This window comes from Lepisosteus platostomus, chromosome 3 (assembly GCF_059453375.1).
Source record: "Lepisosteus platostomus isolate fLepPlt1 chromosome 3, fLepPlt1.hap1, whole genome shotgun sequence".
NCBI lineage: Eukaryota > Metazoa > Chordata > Actinopteri > Semionotiformes > Lepisosteidae > Lepisosteus > Lepisosteus platostomus.
The window spans coordinates 15,564,254-15,589,379 of NC_142613.1; the positions used below are offsets into that span (position 1 = coordinate 15,564,254).

Here is a 25,126-nt window from a genome sequence, read left to right on the forward strand (position 1 = left end):
CAGCATGTTAATCATCAGTCATTAAAATGTTGGTATATTTTATGAAAGCAAGATTGCTCAGTTGGACAAAAGTACACAACCTACCTTTATCAGAAATATTTATGCATCAAAGCCTTTACTGAAGATATTACTAATAGTATTAATAATGGATGACTTTGGACAAGCTGTATACTCAAAGTATAATTTCTTTAGCACATTTGTACAAGCACTTGGAATCTGTCCAAGCCATACTTTGTCAGGCATTTTGTTTTACTTCAACGGGCATAAAAACTTCCTTGCTTTTAACAGGGCGTTTCATAATTTCTAGCTACGAAAATGATTTAAAATGCGACACCTATCATTCAACTAGAGCTTAAAATATCACAAGGAAAAATACACATCGGTATTCCATTTCTCCCTAAACATTGTAAGCTTCGAAGTCTTTAACTAACGTGATACCGGAGTCAACAAGCATACTTTTAGAATTTGATTAAAAGGGAATATAATATGGAATCGCGTATCTAAAGAATTTAATAACGGTATGATTATATCCGTGTACTGCGGCAGGGCTGTGTAGGGCTGTTTCGCCTGCCTGTTCATGCGAGCTGTCTTGTAGCCTACTGGTCTAGGTGCGTGACTACCAACTGGCAGGTTGTGTGTTCGAATCCAGCTGGTGCTGGACTTTTCATTTTTATTTATTTATTTTTTAATCGCGTAACATAAACATATTACCGTATGCAAACTGTACTGTATACAGTATGTATATGTATATTTAATGTCTTAACTGTGCCCGTTTAATTGAATTTAAAAAAAAATTTTAACACGAACATTAAGCTGTTTACATCTTCCGCCTGAGAACAGTCACCCGTTGCTACCCAACGCAGAATGGTGATTGGCTGACACTATCTGACACCCCTCTGATTGGAGAAAAAAGACGTGCTGGTGTGCTATACACACTGTGCCAGGAAGAGGATTTCTTTCTATTCAAAACGTGTATTTTAAAAGTTTAAGAAGTAAAAACCTTACAGTGTACACAGATTTCTAAATTGATCAGGATCGTTATCTTTGTCTTATGCATAATAATGTTCACCGCTCTGTCCAGCAAATTAATAATAAACTTTATTTTATATAGCGTTTTAAACGAATAAGTAATTAGATTGCTCATAAACCTAATCACTTGCTTTTTCTTTTTATTTAGGCTCAGATTTCAACTATAGATCGTATTATTAATAACCATAATAACAACCAACCAACAAAAACAACCATATAAACATAATGGTGGTGCTGGACCTTCCAGTTTTATTTATTTTTTAATCGCGTAACATAAACATATTACCGTATCCAAACTGTACTGTATACAATATGTATATGTATATTTAATGTCTTAACTGTGCCCGTTTAAGTATTGAATATTCATATCTAATTTTACCACTGAAGGGAAATCTTAACATAAACATACGGTATATGGCTGGTCTCGGTACTTTAAAGAAAAAAATACACACCGGTATTCCATTTCTCCCTAAACATTGTAAGCTTCGAAGTCTTTAACTAACGTGATACCGGAGTCAACAAGCATACTTTTAGAATTTGATTAAAAGGGAATATAATATGGAATCGCGTATCTCAAGAATTTAAAGACCAGACAATCGCAAACTCGTTTTCAATAAAATTATTTTATTCATTCAGCAGTTTGTGAGAGGGACATCCAGCAGGGAGAGACACACACACCGGTTTTCATTGACAAAATTGTTTTTTTTTCAATTCTTCTTGTCTAACAGGAATGTTTTGTTTGTGGACAGACTGTTAGACAAGAGGAAAAGACCGCCTCCTCCTATGAAGCATTTCGTTGATCCGATCACGAATTCTTTTCCAGTCGTACGCAGCAAGGGTTGAGAATCTCCGATTCACCATCGTACTAATGGTTTCCCGGAGATTGCAAGGCAAGGCACTTTTGCCTCTGGACCCATCGAAATTTACAGACGTGGTCCACCCCCAGTAAATTTCAAAAGTCACAAGATTTCGAAACATGAGGGCGGCGTAGCGGTCGGCTCTTGCTTTCCCGTCTATGCCGATGCACTGCAAGTACAACCCCCCCTCCATCTCCTGGGTGATGGGTAGCAGTTGGACACCTGGGAGAATTACTCGTCCCACTGGCATCTGTGAATTCCACTGTGCTTCCTGGGGGGAGATAGCCGGCGGGGACAGCATCAACAGATTCCTGCGCGGTGGTGAACTGAGAGGCCAGGATGGAGTGTCCTGAGGCGGTGTGTGCTCTGCGGGGGGCAGAACTTCCGCCAGGCATTGCAGCCTGCGCGGCGGGGAGAGGCACTTTTCGGGAGACAGCTGCTCAACTGTTTGACTGCTGGAACTCTAGCCTCCCAATCCTCCCCAGTAATGCATCGTAATGCTCCCGCTGCTGCCGAAATGTCTCCATACAGGTGCTGCTTCTACAGGTTGGCACCCTGGCCAGTGGCCGAGAGCAGAGACCCACGGCCTGTGGCAAAATAACATAATTCATGTAAGAAATAAAGTCACACAGTAGTATTCATCAGTCGCGGAACAGAAGTCAAAATAAACTTTTCTTTTTTTCCGTCTTACCGCTTTCTTTTTTACTGTCCTGGTGGTAGATCGTTTCGCCCGTGCGGTGTTTTCTTGAAGAACAGGCTACGAAGAAATAATTATAATTGAATTTAAAATTCAAAACTGCAATAATACCTTGTAATATGCGCTGTAATCGCGTATTTCAGATGAAGTCTGCTGTATTTGCTTACCCTTCGCTCTTTGGAAGCTGGGGCGGCAGAAGCACCCCGTCTCTTCCCGTAAAACGCCTTGGTCTCCATACTGTACTATGGTCGCTGTAGTGCAGGTTCGCAGTTTTTTTTTTGTGATGGGAGCTCACCCAATCCCTTGGTGTCTTTTATGCGTCACACATACTGTATTTCAGCGCCATATATTTCATGGATATTATGGAATATAATGGATGGATATCTTAGTTATCTTTCTAGTTCACAGGTTTGCATGCATAATTTAATTTTGAAAGCCACTGAGACATCAGGTACTACTGTTGTATTTATGAAAAAAAAAAAAACATACTAACAACTGTGCCATCCTACTCCTTAATTAATACATTTTATTATTCATAAACAGTTAACATTGTTAGCAAAATATTTTGAATTATATCAATGCAATTTCAACCAAACCTGTTCCCACACACCCCGCCCCCACTACCATTAGAATATACACAAACATTTTAGCGTTTCATTCTGAGCAGAAGACCCTCACACCTGAAGAGTGCTGGCTGTGACGAATTAAACCGGTTTTACAGGTTTCAATCACAGACCATGTGACATGGGACTCAGTAAACTACAGTAACACCGTATTTGATAACGCTTTAAAAACGCTATAAAATAATGTGACTTGGCACAGAACAAGTCACATCAAGTCAATTTAAACACAAGCTGTCTTTAGCCCTCTAAGCTGGTTCATACAGAAATGTAGAGATCCAGGCTCAGAACACACAGCTTCATTAGCGAATACATATGCAGGACAACTAGAGAAGACGTTTTACAGAGGATGGATTTTTAGAAACATCCCATCAGACATCCCATCATATTCACAACGTGAAATCTAGAAAATAATATTACGTAACCAAAATCCGCAATATGGAAACAGAACCTGTGTAATTGTTGATAGATGATGTACTCGTAACATTTTTTCAAGACGAACTACAACATTTAAAAAATGACTTGTATGTACTTGATATCTCTAATCAATCCACGGGTCCCAGCACAAAACGAAAGTAAAACACATACCGTTTCGCGCTTCTTATTAGTTGCTCAAAAGTAATTTGACCGTATGAAATGCATAATATAAACCTAGAAACATATACGTGAGCAGTACTTAAGCACTGTAGTATCGGTGTTAAGACATACCTCTCAAATACTGTAAATCAAGTTAAAAATATCTCAAGACCGATTCTGGTCGTAATGAAACCATGCAAGGGAGTTTTTATGTCCGTTGCAGTTCTTTTGCAACATGAATATAATTATATCGTTATTAATTTCTTGAGATACGCGATTCCATATTATATTCCCTTTTAATCAAATTCTAAAAGTATGCTTGTTGACTCCGGTATCACGTTAGTTAAAGACTTCGAAGCTTACAATGTTTAGGGAGAAATGGAATACCGGTGTGTATTTTTTTCTTTAAAGTACCAAGACCAGCTATATACTGTATGTTTACGTTCCAAAATTAATATCGTTTATGGCCTTCACACGCGTTACAGTATGCTCCTATTCTTTTTATGCTCAGCTACTAAGATTTCCCTTCAGTGGTAAAATTAAATATCTACAACGGGCACAGTTAAGACGTTTACAGTAAGTCTTTCTACGACAGACCAACGGACCACGAGTGCCCCTGTCGGTCAACCAATCACGCACCGCGGTACCCTGTGTCATCATACCTGCGGTATCTGTACCGCGGTGTCTGTACCGCGCACTTTGAATGGCTGCATCTGTACTCTGAGCAGAGCCAGCATCCAATCACACAGATTACCTTAATTAGATATGGAACAATTAGGAAATTGCAGAGGATTTCAAATGCTGACTTAAACTGTGCTCTTCCTTCTCCAGTGGTACAGTAACATCTGCACAGGGGCATATTTATTGGACAGAGGAAGCTTGAACTCATTTTCATGCTACCTAATGTACTTCCTTTTCCTAACAAAAACCTGACTTTAAAGGAATAATGCATACAGTTTGCACTTTTTTTTATTTTTCAGGTATTGATATCTTGCACAGTTTGTCATTATGTTTTGTGTGTAATTCTCAGATGTTGATTCAGGTTGGATTGTTAAATGGTTTTCTAACTAACGTCCCTAGGGTTGTTGTTAGTAACCCTACTATGTGCATGAGTATATTTAAGTATTTCAGTACATTTCCAAATGTACAGTAATTGTTTACACAATAGTAGTTACTAAGTCAAGAATCATACCGTGTTAACAAATATATTTTCAAAAGCTGATAAGGAGAAGCTATGACACAGGTACATACTATACATGAGAGTTGCACTTTCACACTTTGCCAATGGGGACCAAGGCCAGGTACTAATTTGCTGGTAACATGTGTAGGGGATTTGTGCATTTACTGGGACAGCTGTCCACAGTTCCGACTGTAGTTCACTCATTGATCAGGTGAGCATTCGCGGTGGGTTCACGAGGCTTGCTGATGGGCTAACCTCGGGCGGATCCTTTGGTTACACGCGGCGACCTCCATTCTCGAATCTTAGAACAAAGGAAAGTCCTGGCACTCGGACCCACTGGCCATTACGTGATTGTCCGAGATGAGTCTGAGAATTTCCTGGAGGAGCCTTGGTGGAACCTTGGAGGAGCCTGTCTCTGGGCCCTGTGCTGCCTGTTTTATCTGCAGGAACTATGGTCGTTCATTGGTTGAAGTTTCTGGGGCATTCGAGACCCACGTGGGGTTACCCTGTCCTACCAGTTCCTGATTGGCTGATCTAGGTGGAGGATGAATATCCATGCACCGTGACCTTGGGTTTGTAAACAACTTGGGATGAGTCTCTCCCTTGGAATCTCCCAGACAGTAAGGTGCCAGAGATTACTATTTATTAGGGTGGCTGGTGAGTCTCAGCTTTGGGAGCGGTTCCTTATCAGGAAACTATCAGCTAGAAAAACACCTTAAATGTGAACCAAATGGAATAGCCTCTCGGTATCCAGCGCCACTGAGATGAGAGACAGAGGGACTGGCAAGGAAGCACCAAACTTAATTCCTGTATTTTTAATAAGCCTTGCCACTACACGTGAAATAATCATTTAGAGAATCATACAGTATGTAAGCAAATGTTATAATAATAATGTTTCTTTATTAGCCCTATACAATTTCTTGCATTAGGAATTCATCTTTTCGCATACCCCAGCTTTTCTCCAAGGAGACACAGACAGGGAGAGAAGCTTGGGGTCAGAGTGCAGGGTCTGCCGTTGTACGGCACCCCTGGAGCAGTTGGGGTTAAGGGCCTTGCTCAGGGGCCCAACGGAGTAGGATTCCTCTGCCGTGGGATTTGAACCGGCAACCTTCCAGTCACAGACGCAGATCCTTAGCCACAGTGTGAGTAAACAGAGCAACAATCAATCCTTTTAAAAAATGGAATAAAATCTAAAATTATGTGCAACATGGAGAGATTTTAAATACATCAGGGTTTTGCTTAATTAAGGACTCTAAATATTATCACTCTTATTCCTTCTTTTGCATACATGTTTCATTTTCTTCATGCACTTTATTTAGGAGTTTGGAATCACAGTACTCAAGGATTTACAACTCTCTCCAACCAACTCTTGGAACTTATCTTCCAAGACAGACTCAACTGGAATTTTTCTAAAGCATAATTGGGCTTTCTCTCATCTTACATACTTGCCCACTCTCACTTCACATCAAGTTGGTTTGTTACTAGAGGGCAGAAATCAAAAGTTTTCTTTGCTACTGACTCCTCTGCTAGTTTTCTTTCTCATTGATTACAAGTTTCCTTCAAATCACAAAAAAGCAGATAAGAATCTACAGTAAACAAGAACACGAAATGTATGGAATCTTGATATGGATATCCTTTCCCCTTCTTTAATTGTTTCACTTTTAAAGTGCATTTCTCCTTTTGCTTTGCTTGTCTGAAAGTGTTTTTCCTCATTTGTACTGCAGTTCAGCAGAAAAATGGGTTAATAGATGTCTGCTGCTTCAGAAAATTAGGATGTTAAAGAAAATCAATATATTTTTTTTATATCAGAATACAGTGCTACCTCTCCAATCTCAGAAGTATATGCTCTAGAATCAATATGCAGACATCAGGATTTATAACCAACAATAATTTTGAAAGAGTAGGTTTCAATAGTTCAGCATAAAGTGGATTTCTATAATCAATGTACACAGACTGACTAGAAAATACAAAGTTCTCAGATACATTCAGTCATAACCTTAAGTTGCAGAGACTTTGACAGTGATTAAATATCAATTATTAAATATACAAAGTATGTAGCTATAACTGATTTGATTTTATTTCCACATTATTTATTACCATGTTTTTACCCAGGTTATTAGAAAGCAAATTAGATAGAATAGATAAAAATTTCAAACTGTAACAGAACAAACCAAAACAAAAATACAGTTTGTGAATTATTTTGTTTTATTGTGGCATATAATTGGATAAATACAGTCTTTTTACCTCATTCCAATTAAAATTAATGATAGAAAACATCATCCAGAGTTATTCCACTTACAATAGTTCATCTCTTTTGTTTAAATTACATAAATTATTATTACATTACATACTGTAATGTGGTATAATGTAGAACCTTAATAGTATGTAGTTACTTAAAAAGTTATAGCAACTACTTTCCTAATGTAGAGTAGTAATAATAATCTTTCAAGGCCAGGGTGCCCCATGTCTTCTGAAAGAGAAAACTCTGCAGCTACTGTTCTGAGCCAGGTGGTGGATAGTGTGTTGAGGAGAAGCGATTGAAAGAAGCGAGATTTATGATCAGATGCTGAGTCGGATCTGCTGGAATGGTCAGAAGTTAATATCACTTAATTAATTCGAAGCACCAGAGCAAGGAAAGGAAGTCCCACAGAATCCACAAAGTGCCTCTAATGTAATAAGCTGTTTCCGCTTAATGGAGTCAGGACTCTATTTAAAAAAAAAAGGCAATAGTATTCTACACGTTCATTTAGGCTGGCCGCGTTGCATGAAAATCAGTTTATTAGAGGGAATGAGCAAATGCCACTGCATCAGGTTTCTGTGTGGCAGTCGCTGTGCTGTCACTGCACTCCCTGAACCTTCACACATTGTTCTTAGCTCTCTTGTGCTTGCTTAAAGGAGCAAAGCTATCAGCCTGCTGCTTCATTGCTCACTGCTTTCTAAAACCTGCTATGTGTTGTATTTCTAGGTTGTTATTTCTACAGGGCACTTACAGTTGTTTTCCCTGCTCAGCCATGTTAAACAAAAATCCTAATTCCTCACCCAGTTGTTCATTTCACACTGTGATGAATACAATGTTTTGAAAACCCAGCGACTCAGTGTTCATATCTACGTCATGAGAATGTTCTGCAAATGTGGTCGATTAGTGTGACACATTTCTACCTTTACCACAGTATTTCCTTCAGTCTGTCACTTTTTACTATACTCTGAACAGACCCTGCTACACTAAGGATAAGGGTTAATTGCTGGAAACAAATTTTCATACAACAAATGTCAGTATGAACAGTATGAATACATAGCCGAAGACAACTTTAATGATACCAAACTAAAAGATTTCCATTACAATCAAACTAAGTTCTAATTTTTATTTCAGAAGTGTAGTCTCCATGTAAGTTCTCAAATTCAGAAGAAATAATTTGAAAATAATATAAATGGAGGCACGTGACCAACAAAAAACATGAAAAACATGCTAATCAGTTGTTAGAATGTATTAATAAAAACTTAGAGACCCTACCTCTCCATGAATGTCTTTAATATCATTACAGAAAACAGATAGAAAGTCATTTATTTATATACTGTATAAGTCAGCAAATATTTTAACGTTGATTTTCTCAGCTCATGTCTAGATATAGTAGATGGATACTGTTTATACCACTTTCTTGACACAAATTCTATTTATATTTTCTCAGATTAATATTAATCTTGGCGAGTTTATGAAAAGAGATATGTTTCTGTCTTTTCAGTCCAGTGCCCACAATTAATATTAGTGCAGATTGCCATGGTTGCACACTAGTTTCTATACAGTGACTTCCTCATTTTTTAAGCAACTTGGCTGACATTGCAAAGACACAAAAAGGCTTAATAGAGAGGGTTAAGAAAAAGAACTCTTGTCTCTTCCATGTATAGATTTCTTGATGAAGCAAAAGTAAAACATGACCTACACTAAGGTCCTTATTTTCCCTGTGGGGAAACTGCCCACTCTGCTTTAAATGATTGTGATGGAGAAATTGCCTGTTGGGAAAATTGGGCCATATACAGTATGTACTGTATTTATCAGTTGGGTAAACTGGACAATGCAAAGGAATAACCATTTTTCAGATGAAGTAGGACACTCAGGACAAAGCAACTAAATCCTCATTGAACTGAAGAATTTCACATTACTGCAGTAAGAAATAAGGAGTATATTACTAAACGAGGGCCTACATCTCTGAACCATTCAGGCATACTGCTGCTGTGGATCCTCTGTTTGGTATTCTAGATACCAATTTTTCAATTGTACTACAGTACTCCCATGTTTTTTTTTTCCATTTTGCAGTGCTATCCAAAATTTGTATTTTCTTCCTACTTCACATGAACATTGTTAGAAACAATGCTGTCTGCTTAAAATGGTTTATATTTATTTTGTGTCTGTTTCGCCAAAGTAATACAGTGGAACTGCAAATGTGAATTTATAAATGTGTACAGTAGCAGTTAAGCTATTAAAATTCAAATATTTATTAATACAAAATTATAAACATGTTTAATATTTCAGTTATAACACTGCCTTTATATATTACAGACTGTAAAGAATAGATACATAAAATTTTTCAATTACTAATTTAAATTGTTACATAAGAGTGAAGTAAACTAGTTCCCAAAGTTAGAACTGCCACCTTATAATACTTTTTTGCTTTTATTATTTTTCCCAGTTTTATCTGAGAAATAAAAGTCATGCTTTATTATTATGTTTATGCTTACTCTTATATACCACCAGGGTGTCATAAATAATAATACCAACTAATCTGGGTTCCAAAACATATGAGAATGCAGTTTAGAATACAATGTAACACAGTAACATTTTAAAAGGACAAATTTCAGGCTAGATCCAAACCTCGAACTTTAAACTGTACAATACAGTCTAAAATTTAAAATAAGGAAAAGGAAAAATGACTTCTATAGTGTATTATGAGTACTTAGTCATTTTTACTTTTCTTCTTGTAAGGATGTAATCGTCTCTGAAAAGAATAAAAAATAAAAAATGGTGGTGTGTGTGTTATCATGCATTATTGCAGACCAATAAAAATAAAAAAGTGTTGAATTTGATTATTTAATTTTTTTTATAGATTTGTATGGAAAAACAACAAATCTAGACTCTCTCTTATTGGTCTATGTATGACCAGTCTTTAGTCCATTTTTGGGGGGGGTGGGGGCTAAAAGAAGGAATAGCTGCTATTGAAAAAGCACCGATCTCCAGAGGAATATGAAAATAATATTGGAGAAATATATCAAATTAATGTGAGATAGAAAGCTGAATCCTGTATCACTCCTGTGATATGAAATGGGGGATGGGAACATTCATGAATTATTCCATTCATCCATTATCAGAAGCCAGCTTATTCCCGGTAAAGGTCATGGCAACTTGGAATATATTCCAGAAGCACAGAGCTCTAGACAAGACTACATCCATGGCACTCACAAACAGTAAAATACATACGGGCAAGCACTTAAAGACCATGTAGAGGTGTCACTTAACCTACCCAACACTCCTTTGGTGGATGAGAGGAAATCAAATAGCCTGGGGAGATTATGCAAACTCCACAAAGAAAACAGCCCAATGTGAAAAGGGTTATGCAATGGCAGCACTAACTGCCATGCCACTGTGCCATCTAAACCCATTCATGTGTCAATATTTTCTTTACAGGAGTCTGGTTTGATATACTCCACAGCGTATATTCTTACACTCTTAGTTCAGTGTAAGAGTTTTTACACTGAAAACATCCATTAGCCTGGATAACAAACAGCTCAAGAAATATTGAATACTGACCTGAAAGAGATTGATCCCACTCACTTTTGCTCTTTTTCTCTCCCTCCATCTCTGTCTCTGTCACCTGCTCTCTCTTTCTCTTTCTGTTCTACAGATCCCTCACCAGGTGAGTGCGCTGACCTTCTACAGGTACGAACAGCCAATTGTGGACTACTGTCAGGCTCATCAGCCTCTGCACCTCAATGTGGGATTTGAGGGAGCCCCCCAAAGCCTGGAGAAACTTGGGGGTCGAGAGCATGGCACAATACAGACTCTCACTATCCCTTCTCGGGCTGCCACCTCCCTCACAGATCCCCGGACATCTCCACAGTGAAACTACCACACAGTGGAAAGGATATATAAAGGACATTGCACCTTCCTACCTTTCCAGATGTTACTGTTTACCTGCTTGATTTGAACCTGACTGGCTTTATTATTTGGAGGATCACAGGCAGGTGGCAAATGTGATGAGGGTGTTGTCTTTTTGTGAGAACTGGCAACAGGCTTCCTTTGAGTAAACTGAATGTGTTCTGCAGTTCTTCAAAGGGTACATGCAACACACACCGCCACACAGTATAAAGCATTCTGTAATAAAAGAGAATAGGATCATATATGTATAATAAAAAGTTTATAAAAGGAAGGCAGAAAGTGGAAAAGTACTCTGTTTACAAAAGGGCATACTGTACTGCAACATGGATAGTACCCATTTTCCTGTTATAAAAAAATGTCATTTTGTAATTCATTGTGGTTATTAATACAAGGTGACAAAATCATTGCAAGCTATGTCAAAAAAGTAATATTTTAAAATATTATTAGTCAATGGAGCCATCTTTATTGCTCGATGATCAATGTCTTTACTAAAGGCCTTTTTAAAATTTGAAGAGTAAGCCCTTTTCTGTAGTGGAAGTGTGAGAGATGTATATAATAAATACGCTTGAAAAAGAGGAAGAAAACATGGGGAAAAAGAAGCTGAACTGCAGAACAACAAAAAAAGTTTGTTAGTCCTCAAAGGTTTCATGTTGTTAGTTTTAATAAGGCTGTCAATCACTTGTTCTAAGGGAATGAAACAAATTAGTGATTATTTGATTACGGGAATTGAGCCGTTTGGATTGAAAGAGGTTAATTGGGGTGCAGCTGTTTAGAATTTATGTTAAAAATATGGATTTGTCTTTTAATTGTGTCAATTAAAATGTAAGGCCAATAATTATTATTATTTGAGTGTGGAGCAACCTATATAGATGTGCCCAGATTCAAAAAACATTTCATTTAGAATAAAATGTTTTTTAAAATTCCATTTTTACAGAAAAAAAAACAAGTCAGATCTGGAGTGGTTTGTACAGTATATGTATTTTTTTTTCACTTCAGGATTCAAGAAAAAATTAAATCATTATTTTATGTTACTCTGTGTTATTTACTATAAGCTTTTAAAAGGCCTTAGACAACAAACCTATCCAACATGGCTCACTCATACTAATCTAATAATATACTAATAAAATGCCATCCGGTGTCATTGGTCCCCATTCAGTTTCAGTTCTTAAAAGATTGCTGGGAGATTTTTCTTCTGGAACACTTTAGATTGTCACGACAATCTGCCATCATCTGTGCACCGACCTCCAACTGCAAGGGATTGGAGTGACAATCCAGAATGTTTTGGAGACCAAAGCAACCTTTGAAGATAAGATTGTGTCTATATTTATAGTTATACATATATATGTGTATATGTATAAAGAAAATTATCTGAAAGTGGATGTCAAACAATATTTTTCCTGGACTTTTCTTCAATGTTTTCATCTGTGTGGATTCCTTTCTGTCTTTCAATCCCTTTTGCTACTTTGACTTGACACACAATAGCCAGCCTGCAATGCCAATACAAATCCTAGGTGGATGAAAAGGGTCCCAGAACTGAAGAGGACCTGGGGATTGAGGGGAGGGGTGGGATGGGACAAAACAACAGATTGCTGTTTGTCTGAGACCTCCAGCTTTGTGGAACTTCATTGGGTGCACTTCATGTTTGGCAGTGTAAGCTTCAGGGGACTTTGAGAAACCTCTAAAGAAAACAGATGAACAAATCAAACCGGACATGTTTTTCATGTAAATAGAATAAAAAAGGATGTCTTTACTTCTTCGAAAACACACCTTGGTGACCAAGAAGAGGAGCCTTATTTTACACCCAGGTGAGCCAGTGGAAGACAAGCAAGCAAAGAGGTAGGTGACAGGCTATAGATGGAATGGTGAAGTGACGTATTGGCCTTTGCTTTAAAGGTAAATGAATCTGCTTCTTTTTACATTTCCTGGCATGTTCACTTTTCTCTCTTGATTATAGCATGTATTCTTGAACCAGCTTGGCTTGTGTGAGAAGTGTCCAATTAAACTTGGAGTAACCCACACTGTCAGATACTTTACAAGTACCCCCAACTGTTTCTTATTGGCATGGTATAGCCTGGCTTTGTCAACAAAGCTCCTACAAGCTTTCTAGAAAAAATATTTTTTATGGTTCCTACAGTACGTTTCTACGAAAGAAGCTGGAACTAAAAAACTTTTAACATGCCAAATAACACCGAGAATGGATCAATTTTAGAGATTCATTGAAAGAACACAATCTGAAACTCAAAGGTCATCTTATACAATCACATACAGGTTCATATTCTAGAGTGAAAAAGAAAACCCATTTCCCATAGTCATGAATTGTGGTTAGAAAATATATTTAATTAATACATGCCTAGTAAAATCTTTTTCATTTACCCACCAAATGAAACTACTTACGATTTAATTAAATATTGTTCAATGCATATTTTAGATTCTTATTTAATAACTTGTAAGTGACCTTGTACCATCAGCTTCATTTTGTGTTTTAAACATTTTTAGTAAGCAATGCCTTCACACTCCCCATACCAGGCATGCCAGATTCTGAATCATAATTTGTCAATCAACTAGTGCCATGGCACCAATTTCTCTGTCTGTTTGTTAGTTTGCATGACTGGAGAGGACACTTATAATGTCGCTGTAAACAGCAGTGGAGAAACTTTCGGTAAATGCTTGTGTTAAATGGAGCATGAAGAGTAAAGACAAGAATGCGATTGTTAGATGAAGCCTGTTATAGAACACATTCTGATCAGGAGAGAGTGAAGGAACAGCCTCTGAAAAAGAAAGCAGATCCATTTTTCCTCTAAGGTTTAATTAATTCCCTTTGATTTTTTTTCTAGCACTTTTAATTATCATGCCAGGAGACCTTGCACTGAGGAAAAAAAATAGAAATATTAAGAGAGCATCTTATACCTGTCAGTCCCTTTGGAATGAGCACTAGAACATTCTCTGTAATCTAGGTCTCCGTGTATCCTTTTTCAGAAAATGACAGAAACTAAATTGCTTGTCAGAGAAGTGTTCACGGTTATTGATAAATGGCATTTTTTTCAAAAACTATTTTTTTCTTTACTTCCTGCTTTATGAATCATTTCGGGGAATTTTAAAAATGTGTAGGTAAAAACAGACCAGCACATATTATGAGATGGGGGTGAAATCCCTTTGACATTAGCAGTGAGTTCCTGATTCCCTGTTAAGATTTTTTCCAAGGATAAAGGTACTACTTGGATACTTCTGTATTTTGTCAATCAGCATAGCCCACTGGCAATTGTTGTTAAAATTCTGAGATTTGTCATGTTTCAGTAGGTAACACTGTATGTTTAGTTTTTTAGTCTTGTTCTGTGATGGATTCCAAAGGCTCACAAAAGTATCGTGGGACTAGAATGTGCAACCAAAGTCCTTTCCCTCAGCAGTGTAAGGACAGAGAAAGTTTTATTTTTCACACCTTAACATTTTAATTCTTGCCCTGTAGTGGAACAATCTGATCTATTTAGCTTTATTCAGAAAATTGTGGGTAACCCAATGGTCTCAGACAGGAAGTGCATGTTGAGATTGGGTTTTGTCTGACTGCACCAAAATTCTCCAAATGTCATCAGGAAGGAGTGAGCTGTCATCCTGTCATCAGGGTATCCTTGGTTTGCTATGTGAGATTGGAACCTATGGGTTGCCATTGACAATTCCAAATGTCAAATGTGGAGTATCTCAACATCTGGTGTATATCAGAAGAACATTCTCAATCCTCTTCTGTGAAATTGTTGTAGCAATTGTTGAGAGGCAGATTGAACAACACATGGCAATTCCACACTGGGAGATCATAAAAAGAATCACTGACAATTTCAGGTTTAAAAAGTACAGAAAACACCAAACTACAGAGTCTTTTTTCTACAGTATGTTTTTATTAATTATAAGCTTTGGAGTTTTGTTTGCCCGTGTGTTGGTACAGCTGCTCTACATTGTTATGAAGTATGCTTTCCATAGATTATAACATACCATCTTTATGTAAAGGCCCGCGGTCTCTTAAATTCATTTCCCCATCCACTGAATTAATTTTTTGACACAGCTGCCATTGACTCATTTTAAAAAAAAGATTTAAAGTTCTTTAGTTTATTAGTATTAACCATATCCCTCAACTTGTAAAACAGCAATAACAACTGATGATGTCAAGGGGAAGAGTAAAGCCAATGCATTTCTTGTATTTTTTTTGTGGAAGACATAAAAGGACACAGCAGGGGTTTCTGACGCAACACCCAAAACTAAAAAAGCTACACATGACAAAAGACATCTTTAATGCAGACGGAGACAAACTTTTACCATTTACTCAAAAAACTTAACAGTACGGAATGAGCTACAAGAAGTATGTTACTTTTTGTAGTTACTGTATACTGTATCTGTATAGGCACTTTCTGTTATACAACACATCTACAGTAACAGCCTCTTGACAACTCAGTAGCTGTTCTGTGAATTACATTACACATCACTGTAGGCACTGTTGATTAAAGAAGCCTGGGGAGATACTGATTTGACAAACTGGGTAAACAGAAAAAATCATGGAGGTTAAGCCTGATTAGAGGGATTGGTTTGATTTCTATTTCTTACAAAATGGTGATAACCCTCGTGTCAGATGAGGTTGCTATCTGGCTCTATGATCGTGAGAGATTTTATGACAGGAAATGTTTTGAGGTTTGCACACATCTGAAATAGAATTATGACATTACTGCAAGAGCTGAAACTTCAATTACCCATAGGTACAGTAGCTTAAAAATACAATTTAAGAAAAGTATTCTATACTTCAATTTTTAAAGTTTCTTTTTATATAACAGCTCCAAACTCACACATCATACTGATCTATTACCATCATACTGATCCCTTCCCATGTTGGCTTTGATCATTGAAAAGCAGAAACACCAAATTACAAAATCAGATTGACATAAGTTATTAATGCATTTTATAAATTTGTTTTCAAAGTACTGTATATGCAGAACAGCCGCAAAGATTTGGTTAATAATGTTTCATATCTTAAAGTATCATAGAGAGTATGGAGCCAGATGACAGCCCTAGAATCAGAGGTTTTGGGCAATACTGGGGTGGTTTTTGTAATATACATTATGGTCAATGTGCTAAGCAAAGAAAAAATAGTGTCACAAACTATAATAACCATGTGATACCCCAGGAAAAGTAAGATGGTTGTTGGCTTTGAAGGCTACTACAGTATATAACTTGGATCACTATATAGAGCACACAAAAATGATACTGGTTTGATCCCACATTACCTTATGTGTGACTGATATGTAATGTAAGGATGATAATGCAAAGGACTTAGTGTCCTTGCTGAGCCAATACTGCATATTTTATTTTGTACATTAAATCATATACAGTATATCTCTTTTGTATGCACAAGTGTCTGAAGCCTGCAGGGCATTTGGAGTACTAGGACATATTTAATCTTTTAATTCTTTTATCATTGTGCTCTTTTTTGGAAGTAAATAACTATATAGCTTTTCAAAGTGTCCATCTTTAGCCTGGAAGAAGAACAAAGTTTACAATTCCACAGAATAAACAAGAGCGCATCACATGCTATGGTTCCACACACATCTTCCCGCCATTATACAGTGCAAGTAGGTAGTCTCATCCAGCTACTGTAAAGAGCAGCAAATTACTATATGCTGGAGGTAAACCTTTACCCACTTTGCCAAAATCCCTTATAATTCTATACTACATGGTAAGGATAACAAGCTTCTTTTCGTCTTGAAGGACATCGCTCTGTACAAGTTATTTTCCAGTGAGACTTTTATCTGAAGTGTGAAAGCATGCCTCAACCACCACAGAACTGTACATTTTAATTTCCTTTAAACATTTTCTTGTGAGCAGGGGTATGAAAGTGCTCAACACACCCTTAAAACAAAAAGAATGAATAAGAGTAAATCATATAATGCTCAGACTTGGAGCCATCAGTCTGAGCCAGTGTACACAGATGTACTTTATTTTATTTCTTTGGTTTAGGTCTATGTCCCTGCGGGGAACTTGCAGATTGCCTTCAGGGCGGATGGGGGGGAGGGGTTGAAAAGGAGGGTGTTAAAGCTTGGAGTATACCAAGGAATGCCTTTTTACATCTCTGTCTCATTCATAAAAATTGAAAACACAGACACACAAGAGAGAGCGCTATAGATATGGCTAGGGACCTGGGGACTGAGATGTGAAGCTCAGAAGGCAAAACCATCCAATCTTATTAAGCAGGATGGGAGTTTTGTCCTTTGAATGTGCATTTTCTTAGTGCAAGAAATATGTATACAGTACAGCATTTCACAACGCAGTCTAAAAAGACATACTAAGCTGCATTAAGTATAAATGTTCTTACTCTGATTTGGCTACTGTAGCTGAGAAAGGGAAAGTAGTGAGGTTTCTACTGTATGGAGAGTAGCAGTTTTGATAATTAATAGTAATATTTTTATCCAAGTTTCACAGCAGATCAGACAAAATATGTCTATTGTTGATGTCTATGCACTAACTTGCACTCTCAGTGCATATTAAGAGGACCTATTTGTTTAAACTGACATTTTTAGCATTCATCAAGTCCTCTGTTGCCTCTATTTCAGTTAAAATAAGTCAAGGTCTACTTGAAAAACACCATACAGTTTCTGTATATCTGAAAATCTGCCTGTAAAAAAAGCACTTGCTCACTGTGACGCTGCTTTCGTCATTAGGGGGGAGAGCTGCTGTCTTGTTTTGAACCAATTCACAATTGGACAAGCTCACTGGTAATTCACTTTTCTTTACAGCATGTAGCACAGTGTTCCTGCTCAAAGAAAGGTTTAGTGTATGCACCCAGGTGTACCACTACCTCCACTCTTAGATTTGTCTATGCTTAATACTGACCTGTTTTGAACTGAGTGGTGACCACATTGTTCAAAGGCTGTACATTACTCCACATACAGTAGGTATCCTAATATCCAGGTGGCATATAACAGCATTTTTAGAGCATAGAACAATATGATTTCTCTCTTATGTTACTTACTAATGTTTTCCAGTACAATTCTGGGGAGACATTGTCATCTGTCTTTTTATTCCTACCAAACTCTTAATCGCTTAATTTAAATCTTTAATTGAACCATCAATATTTTAACTAATCTGTTTTAATTCTATTTTTCTCTGAATTATTCTTAGATTTTAAATGATAAAGTTTGTAGAGTCTGAAATATCCAGCTGTTAATGAGAAATAAATTATTTCAAGAAGTCTGATTAAGTAGAGTTTTATGAAGCACGAATGAAAGTAAAATCCTGGTCTGGGCTTGCTGAGGCTAAGCTGTGAAGGCACAGTGGTACAGTATATTGATTAGGGCTCTCTAGATCTGAAGCTCTTAGCCTGATGGTTATAGATTTACGTCTGTACTGTGGTCATTGTTTTTTCTTTGAGACAAATGTTTTATCTCACTTTTTAATACTTCTATATAAAAGAATACCATCTGTTATTGCAAAGGGTTTAAACGAGTGGACCAGTATCATACACAGAGAGAGTCCTGTACTCTCAGTTCAGTTATCATTATCAACTCTAGGATTAAGCTTTGGTCTATGGCAATATTAATAGAATGGCATCTAACTACTTATATCAGGTGCTATTGCAGAATGAGAATTAGACCTTTTAATATTGCACAGTTTTTAATGTTTCAGAAAATGTAAAACTACAGTCTACCCTACACAAAATATGAATATTTACAATTTAATGACCCAGTATACTGTATAGTCGTATGCACTAGGCACATAAATACACCCTCATATTGTATCCAGATTCTAATGTTTTAGTTCCACTAATCACTTTACTGTATTTCCCAATGACCTAATTAGATCCCATCACACATAATACCACAGTGAATTGCAACCCGGCATAACAAGGTCTAAAACTGAATATTGCAAGCATTCCCTGTAAAGAGTATGTACATAAATGCCATGTCAAGGTCACAGACATCAGTTAAAAGTCCTTATTTGCAGTCCACTTGCAGTACCTTTGGATGGGGGAGTTTAAAAAAAGTGGTGTTATTATATCTGCCTTGCAAGACAGTAACGCCAACAGAAACAGCTCACAATTTCCATTTAGATTGTGTTAGCAAAACTCATGGATGTCCTGTGCAGTTATTCTCAAAACATACACTTTACAATACATGACGGTTTCCCAGTCCTTGAGACCCCTGAGCCTTCAGGTATTCATTCCCCACTATGCCCTCAGTTACTTAATTGCACCCTTAATTGAACTAATAATGATTTTAATTAGAGCTCTTCGGTAGATTGCAGGTCTCAGACAGTTGGGGATTTTCAATGTACCTCTGAGATTTTATATGTAACTTAATATCTGCAAAAGGGCTGCAAACTGTTAAAATATTAATGAAGAAATAGTGAAGTTCAGGACTGTACTTTAAAGCTCAATTATAATGAAAACCAGAAGAAAATGGGGTCCCAGGGCTGGGAGGCCCTGCTGTATGCCTTCATTATTCAAAATGGAGTAATTCCAGCCAATTCTAGTGCTCTGTGACAGCCTGAGCCTTAATGGTAATATTGACCTAGTGAATCATCCAATAAATACATAAGGAAGGCTATGAAGGCTATAAGGAAATTCGGCAATGGAAGGGAAGGATAATGTTTTTGCAACCTCTTCAAAGTAAGCAGCCTTCTTCATCCTGTGGTTTATTTAAATGTGGGAAATATGTTCCAAAAACATTATTTACATGTTATAGGCTTTTTTCACTGTCAGATACTGTATGTATTTCTAGGTTTTTACATGTTATCTCTGTACCACCAAAAAGTACAATTCCTACAACCTCAAGATATTTCATTGTTTGTCAACAAAAACCAATAGAGGTCGATAGCTTATAACTCTCCCTGTGTCCCTTTCTAAAAAATACTGTAAAACTAGCAGCATTCTTTATTGTTTTTTTTCTACAGAAGCAAATATTCCTTGAAGGCTGAGATACCTGTGCAGTTCAATAGCCATCTCTCCCCTGCTGTAATGTCCCTTCAACTGGCTGGGGAGCCTTTTCACATAATTTCTGCTGCAGCAGGCCACTCTTGGCACAGGGAATAAGTCCCAACAAGACACTATTAATCTACAGTAGAAAGAAGACACTTTCACATATATGGGCACATATATGTTATGAAAAGGTGAGACTCAAAAGAAAATGAAAAAAATCTTCACTAATTTGAAATTTACAAAACTGAAAACTGTTAACATCTTAACTTAAACGCAACCATTAGATCTCGTAAGATTTCAAGAACAACAGAGCATAAACATCCATGAACATTCTTAAGATTACATTAAAAAAAACATTAAGGAATACAATTCCCTGATTTATCAGTTACAAACGTATTCGTCACAATCACTTTATCCAACAAAAGCAGTGAAAAATTGTGCCAACATAGTTTATTTCACTAAAGTGACCATTTATAGAACTGAGAGTCGATGGAAGGCTGGACGTCTCATGAGTCTGCTGATTTCAATGCTGTGGAATTTGAGACTTAATAGTATACACTAGTGGATTTTTTTTTTTACAAATGGGAGTGGGGGGGGGAGATTTCTCCTTCCATAAAGAAATGTATCCAAGAAAATGTCTATTAATCAATAATTGTATATTAATCTCAGTCCTTGAAATTTGAAGCTGGTCAATCAGGTTCATTATTAGACGGACAGAATTCCATGTTCCTCAACATCTCACATTATGCAAATTGTCATACCTTTATATTCACTCCAGCACATGCACGTTGCCCTCCCCATTCTGTACTCTTCAACCAACCACAAACCAATGTTTCTATTTGCCTCATTCCCTCCTTGTCTTGTAAGCCAAGAGGCTGAATCAAGTAGGTAAAGAGGTTAAACAAATATATAAAAACTAAAATATTTTACGTTTATTACATGATTCATATAATAACAGGGTTGTCAAAAATATCCTGGATTCATAGTACATGGAACCTTTTTTTTTTTCAAAAGTTAAGGAAGTACTGTAATCTAATTATCTCATGAACTGGATGTTTGTCTTTTCAAGATGTTTTAGCTTTAGGTTTTAGGTCTGGAAAGACACACATGATCCAAGATATGGTAGCTGAAGAGCTAGTTCAGTAGTGGGCAGAAGTTTCACATCTATCCAGTTGATGTAAAATGAACAGAAAAGTATTAATTTGAGGCTTAGATGGAATTAAAACTGGGAAGCTATGCAGTCTTTTCAGGAACTGATTTTGACAGCCCTGTTTTCCAGGTGTCCTGATCACTTCAACATTGAGTTTAGTTTATTGCAAAATACTTTTCCTTTGGTTGCATGTAAATAATCCAGGACTAGCCGTTACTCATGGTTTTGTAAACGGCCCAAGTCGTTTCATGACATCCTGATTTCAGGCAAAACATGGCTCTTCTTTAAGTATATTATTGTCAGAAATGTTTTGTAAAATTTTGATGACGAAAAATAAAAATAAATGAAAAAACAGTGATATTTGTGTATATTTACCTCATTACAGTCGAAAATGGGTATTTGTGGTACTGTATGACTCAATGAACTTCATCAGAATTAAGTTTCCTAAATAATGGTATACTAACCTGTTCAAACAATATGTTCTTCAAGGAAAACTGAATTTATTACTGGGCAGTACAGTGGAGTGGTGGTTACTGCTTCTAATAGTAAATTCAGAGATCTGGGTTTTGATTTGGAATAGGACTCCTTCTGTTTGGATTTTTTATGGTCTCCATGTATTTGTCTGAGTTTCTACAGGTGCTCTGATTTCTTCACACAAACAACACCCTTTCCAGGTTAATGAAAGTCTGAAAATTGCTCTCCCCCTTATACAGTATGTGCTCTGACACTGATGACAGTGGTACCCTGTCCAGGGTGTAACCTACCTCAAAACTTTTGCCTGCAGGGCTAGGCTTCAGCTGACTGCATCTGTCATAGAACAAAGCAGTTACTGAAAATAAAATATTGATGCATATGTCCTTACTTTCTAAGGTCATATATTCATTGTTTCTAAACACAGAAAAAAAAATTCTATCACCTTCAAATATGTTTTTCAGAACTTTCAGAAACTGAGATTATTTGATTACTGAGAACAAGTTAAATAAGAATAGTATTGTAGTTCTGTTTTTTCATAAGGGGTATAAAATGTTTAGATTTCCACAGATGAATTTTTATTTTTATAGAATTTATTGGGCTATTTTTTGCTCTTCAAAGTTACATGTACTGTATTCTCCATGTTATTGTTTTTCTTATATTAGTACAAGTCATCGATACCAGAGACAATTTAGTTTTGATTAGCCATATTGTGGTTTCCAGGAAGCTTTTAATGGTGTTGATTGCAAGTTATTTAGCCCTCCAAATGAATAAAAGCTGCTTAGATTCACTGTGATTGGCATGTGTTCAAATTATCTGTGGCTTGCAGTTTTCTTTTTTAAATCATTAATCAAAATGTAAGCTTGCTGGTTTAAATCAGTGATGTAAAGGTTAGACAAATTATTCAATCAATTTGCAAGTCAGTTAACATTTTAATAAAAATAATAACGACAATTATATTCATATTCATATTCGACCATCAGTAATAAAGAATCCCAAGCAATTTTGTTCAATTTTAATACGCATCTTCACAATAGGATTGTCACTAATGTACATTAACAAACATCTGGCATTTAAGTTTAACTGCTGAATCAGACAAATTGCACCAGTTAGCGCAAAACTGCTTGTTCTAACTCACATGAGTCAGAGGGTCTTCTGTCTTTCGTTCTACCCAAGGGGTTTCAATTACTTAGCGGAATTGAAGTTTCTGTCTTTACTAGACCAATTTACTAGAACTTCCTAGTCCAAAACTCATAGTATAAGCTTAGGGGTGGGGATGAGCCCCAGGTCAATTGGACAATTTGAGACAAAATGAGCTTTGCATGTCTCCTCCAAATTGAAACTATACTTTATATGCAGAAAACTGAACAGTATTAAATAATTTGTGGGGTTGTTTCTTTTTTTGCCAACTGTAATTTTCACTGTTCAGATGATCTGAAGAACAGATCCACATTACTAACACAGTAAAGAATCTGTGTGAAATAAAGCGCTGTATTACTTGGCAGAGGGGTAAAGCAAATTTATAATTTGGCCTCTGCAAAATACTCATGTAATAAAAGGAATAACGCAAAACCATACAAGCAGATAATTTACATTATTGTTTTTTGTTTTGTATAGCACTATTGCTTTTTAATGCTGCCTCATGAGAATTGCACAACATTCAATTTTCAGACAATTAATGCTCATCTCAAGTGTCAATTTCTTCCTGTTTAAAAGAAATGTGAAAAATACACCCTGTCTCAAAGTATTAGCTTGATCTGGGGCCAGCTGGCAAGCCAAGGTAGGAAACCTTGGAAAATCCTCTCCATTCGATTGTCAAGATATTTTTTTTTTCATCTTTAGTTATTGTGGTGATGTTAAGCACCAGTGTCAATTAAAATGCTAGTTTGATTGAATGAAACAGAAGTGCAAATCACTGGTGGCTCTTGAAGGGAGGCTAATGTTACTTAAAAGAGATTTCAATATTTTCCTCCTCAAACATGTTTTAAACCATCTGTGAGCTATCACTTAACACAGGAAAAACCTGTTATTTGCTAATTGCAATACTAGATTTCATGCATTTTCCTCTATTTTCTGTCTCCACATTGTTTTCAGTATCAATCATTGATAATGCAAAAAAAGGTCCCTGAAGATCTGAATTATAAATGTTTAAGGGTTTCTAAAGACCACATTCTTTACTGATTATTGTGACAATATCAATTGTAAGCTCGCCAAAACAATAGCATATGCCATCATTGAATGAATAGGCCTACAGCATGCATTTATTTTAGGACAAAGATTACAATCATACAGCAGCATTGCAACATCCACAAAAAATCTACTTTAAGGTTTCAAATTATTTTTAAGAGCTAATAAAAACAACAATATTAAAATGGGCCTTTTTCTTTATAAAAATAGCTTGATGCAATTTTACTTTTTAATATCAAATATAATTTTATATTGTACTGTATGTTCTTCTTGTGTCCACGTGAGTCTTCTCCAGATGCTCCTGTTTCCTTCCCCAGTCCAAAGATATACAGTACATTATTATGAAAATAAACTTTATTCCAGCAACTCTTTCAAAGAATAGAATTCTAATAAAGCAATACAATTATCACAATTCAAAATGGTCTCAAAGTGGTGATTGTCCATTATCAATCAATCTTTTTAGCAACATTTTTTAAGGCTGGATTTGAATAACAAAGTCCCTCCAAGCCTCCAGGGTTGTATCGCTTGCTGTCGCTATAACCTGTCCTGGCTCAGAAATTGCAATAGTCCAGCTTTTCTGCAGGAGCTCAAAGGAACAGGTTTTAGTATTTCCTCTTCAGCCCTTGTATAAGGCCCACAGTCCTTTCCAGCACTCTTTTGCTGTAGAGAAACACCACCTGGCTGCATCACGCTTCATTCTTTCTGTGAGGGTCTCAAGGATCCTCCACTCCAACTCCTTTGCCCTCTACTCTGTGCTACATGAGAGTATTCCTCCCATTCCATAGTCCTTGTTTTCTAAGGGACACCAGCAGACACAGCAGATAATAAAGTAACAAGTAATAGGTTTATTCCATGCTGAAAAAAAGAAGAAAGAGAACACAACGTTTCGGCCGTGGAGCCTTCTTCAGGTGTGAGAGAGACAGGGCAGTAGGCAAAGGTAAAGTAGCGGGAGAACAAAGGTTGAGAGGGAGGAGGAGTGAGAATAAAGTATGTCCCTTTGTCCAGTGTGGTCAGTGCCAGCCCCAGCAGAATGAACTGGTAACTTAGCCCCACACAACTTTAGTGAAGGGATAGTACCAGAACACCTGCTTCTGCATCTTTTTGAAAACACATGTCCTGGGGTCAGAGTGGGTTCCTGGTGAGTGAGTGCCTGTAAAGTAACTCTCTGTTTGCCAGCTTCTGGTGCACGGCCATCCAGTTAAAATCCTTCAGCTTGTTCCATTGTCTGTGTCCTTCCCAGGACCTGCCCTCCCCCCCAGACAAA

At 36.9% G+C, this 25,126-nt stretch overlaps 1 protein-coding gene across 2 annotated transcripts in view; it reads left to right on the forward strand.

Moving 5' to 3' along the window:
* The window catches only part of LOC148674518 (leucine-rich repeat transmembrane neuronal protein 4-like), a 157,904-nt gene extending 136,342 nt beyond the window's left edge, over positions 1-21,562 (forward strand). Inside the window, exon 3 of one of the 2 annotated variants that reach the window (XM_088624698.1) lies at positions 10,854-10,989. Coding sequence is in view for 1 of the 2 variants with exons in the window: in XM_088624697.1 (XP_088480823.1) it covers positions 10,854-11,072 (219 nt within the window). In the remaining variant the exon portion in view is untranslated. Of the gene's footprint in view, positions 1-10,853 lie in introns of both variants that reach the window. The other variant, XM_088624697.1, reaches the window with a different exon arrangement.
* Positions 21,563-25,126: the final 3,564 nt, after the last annotated feature.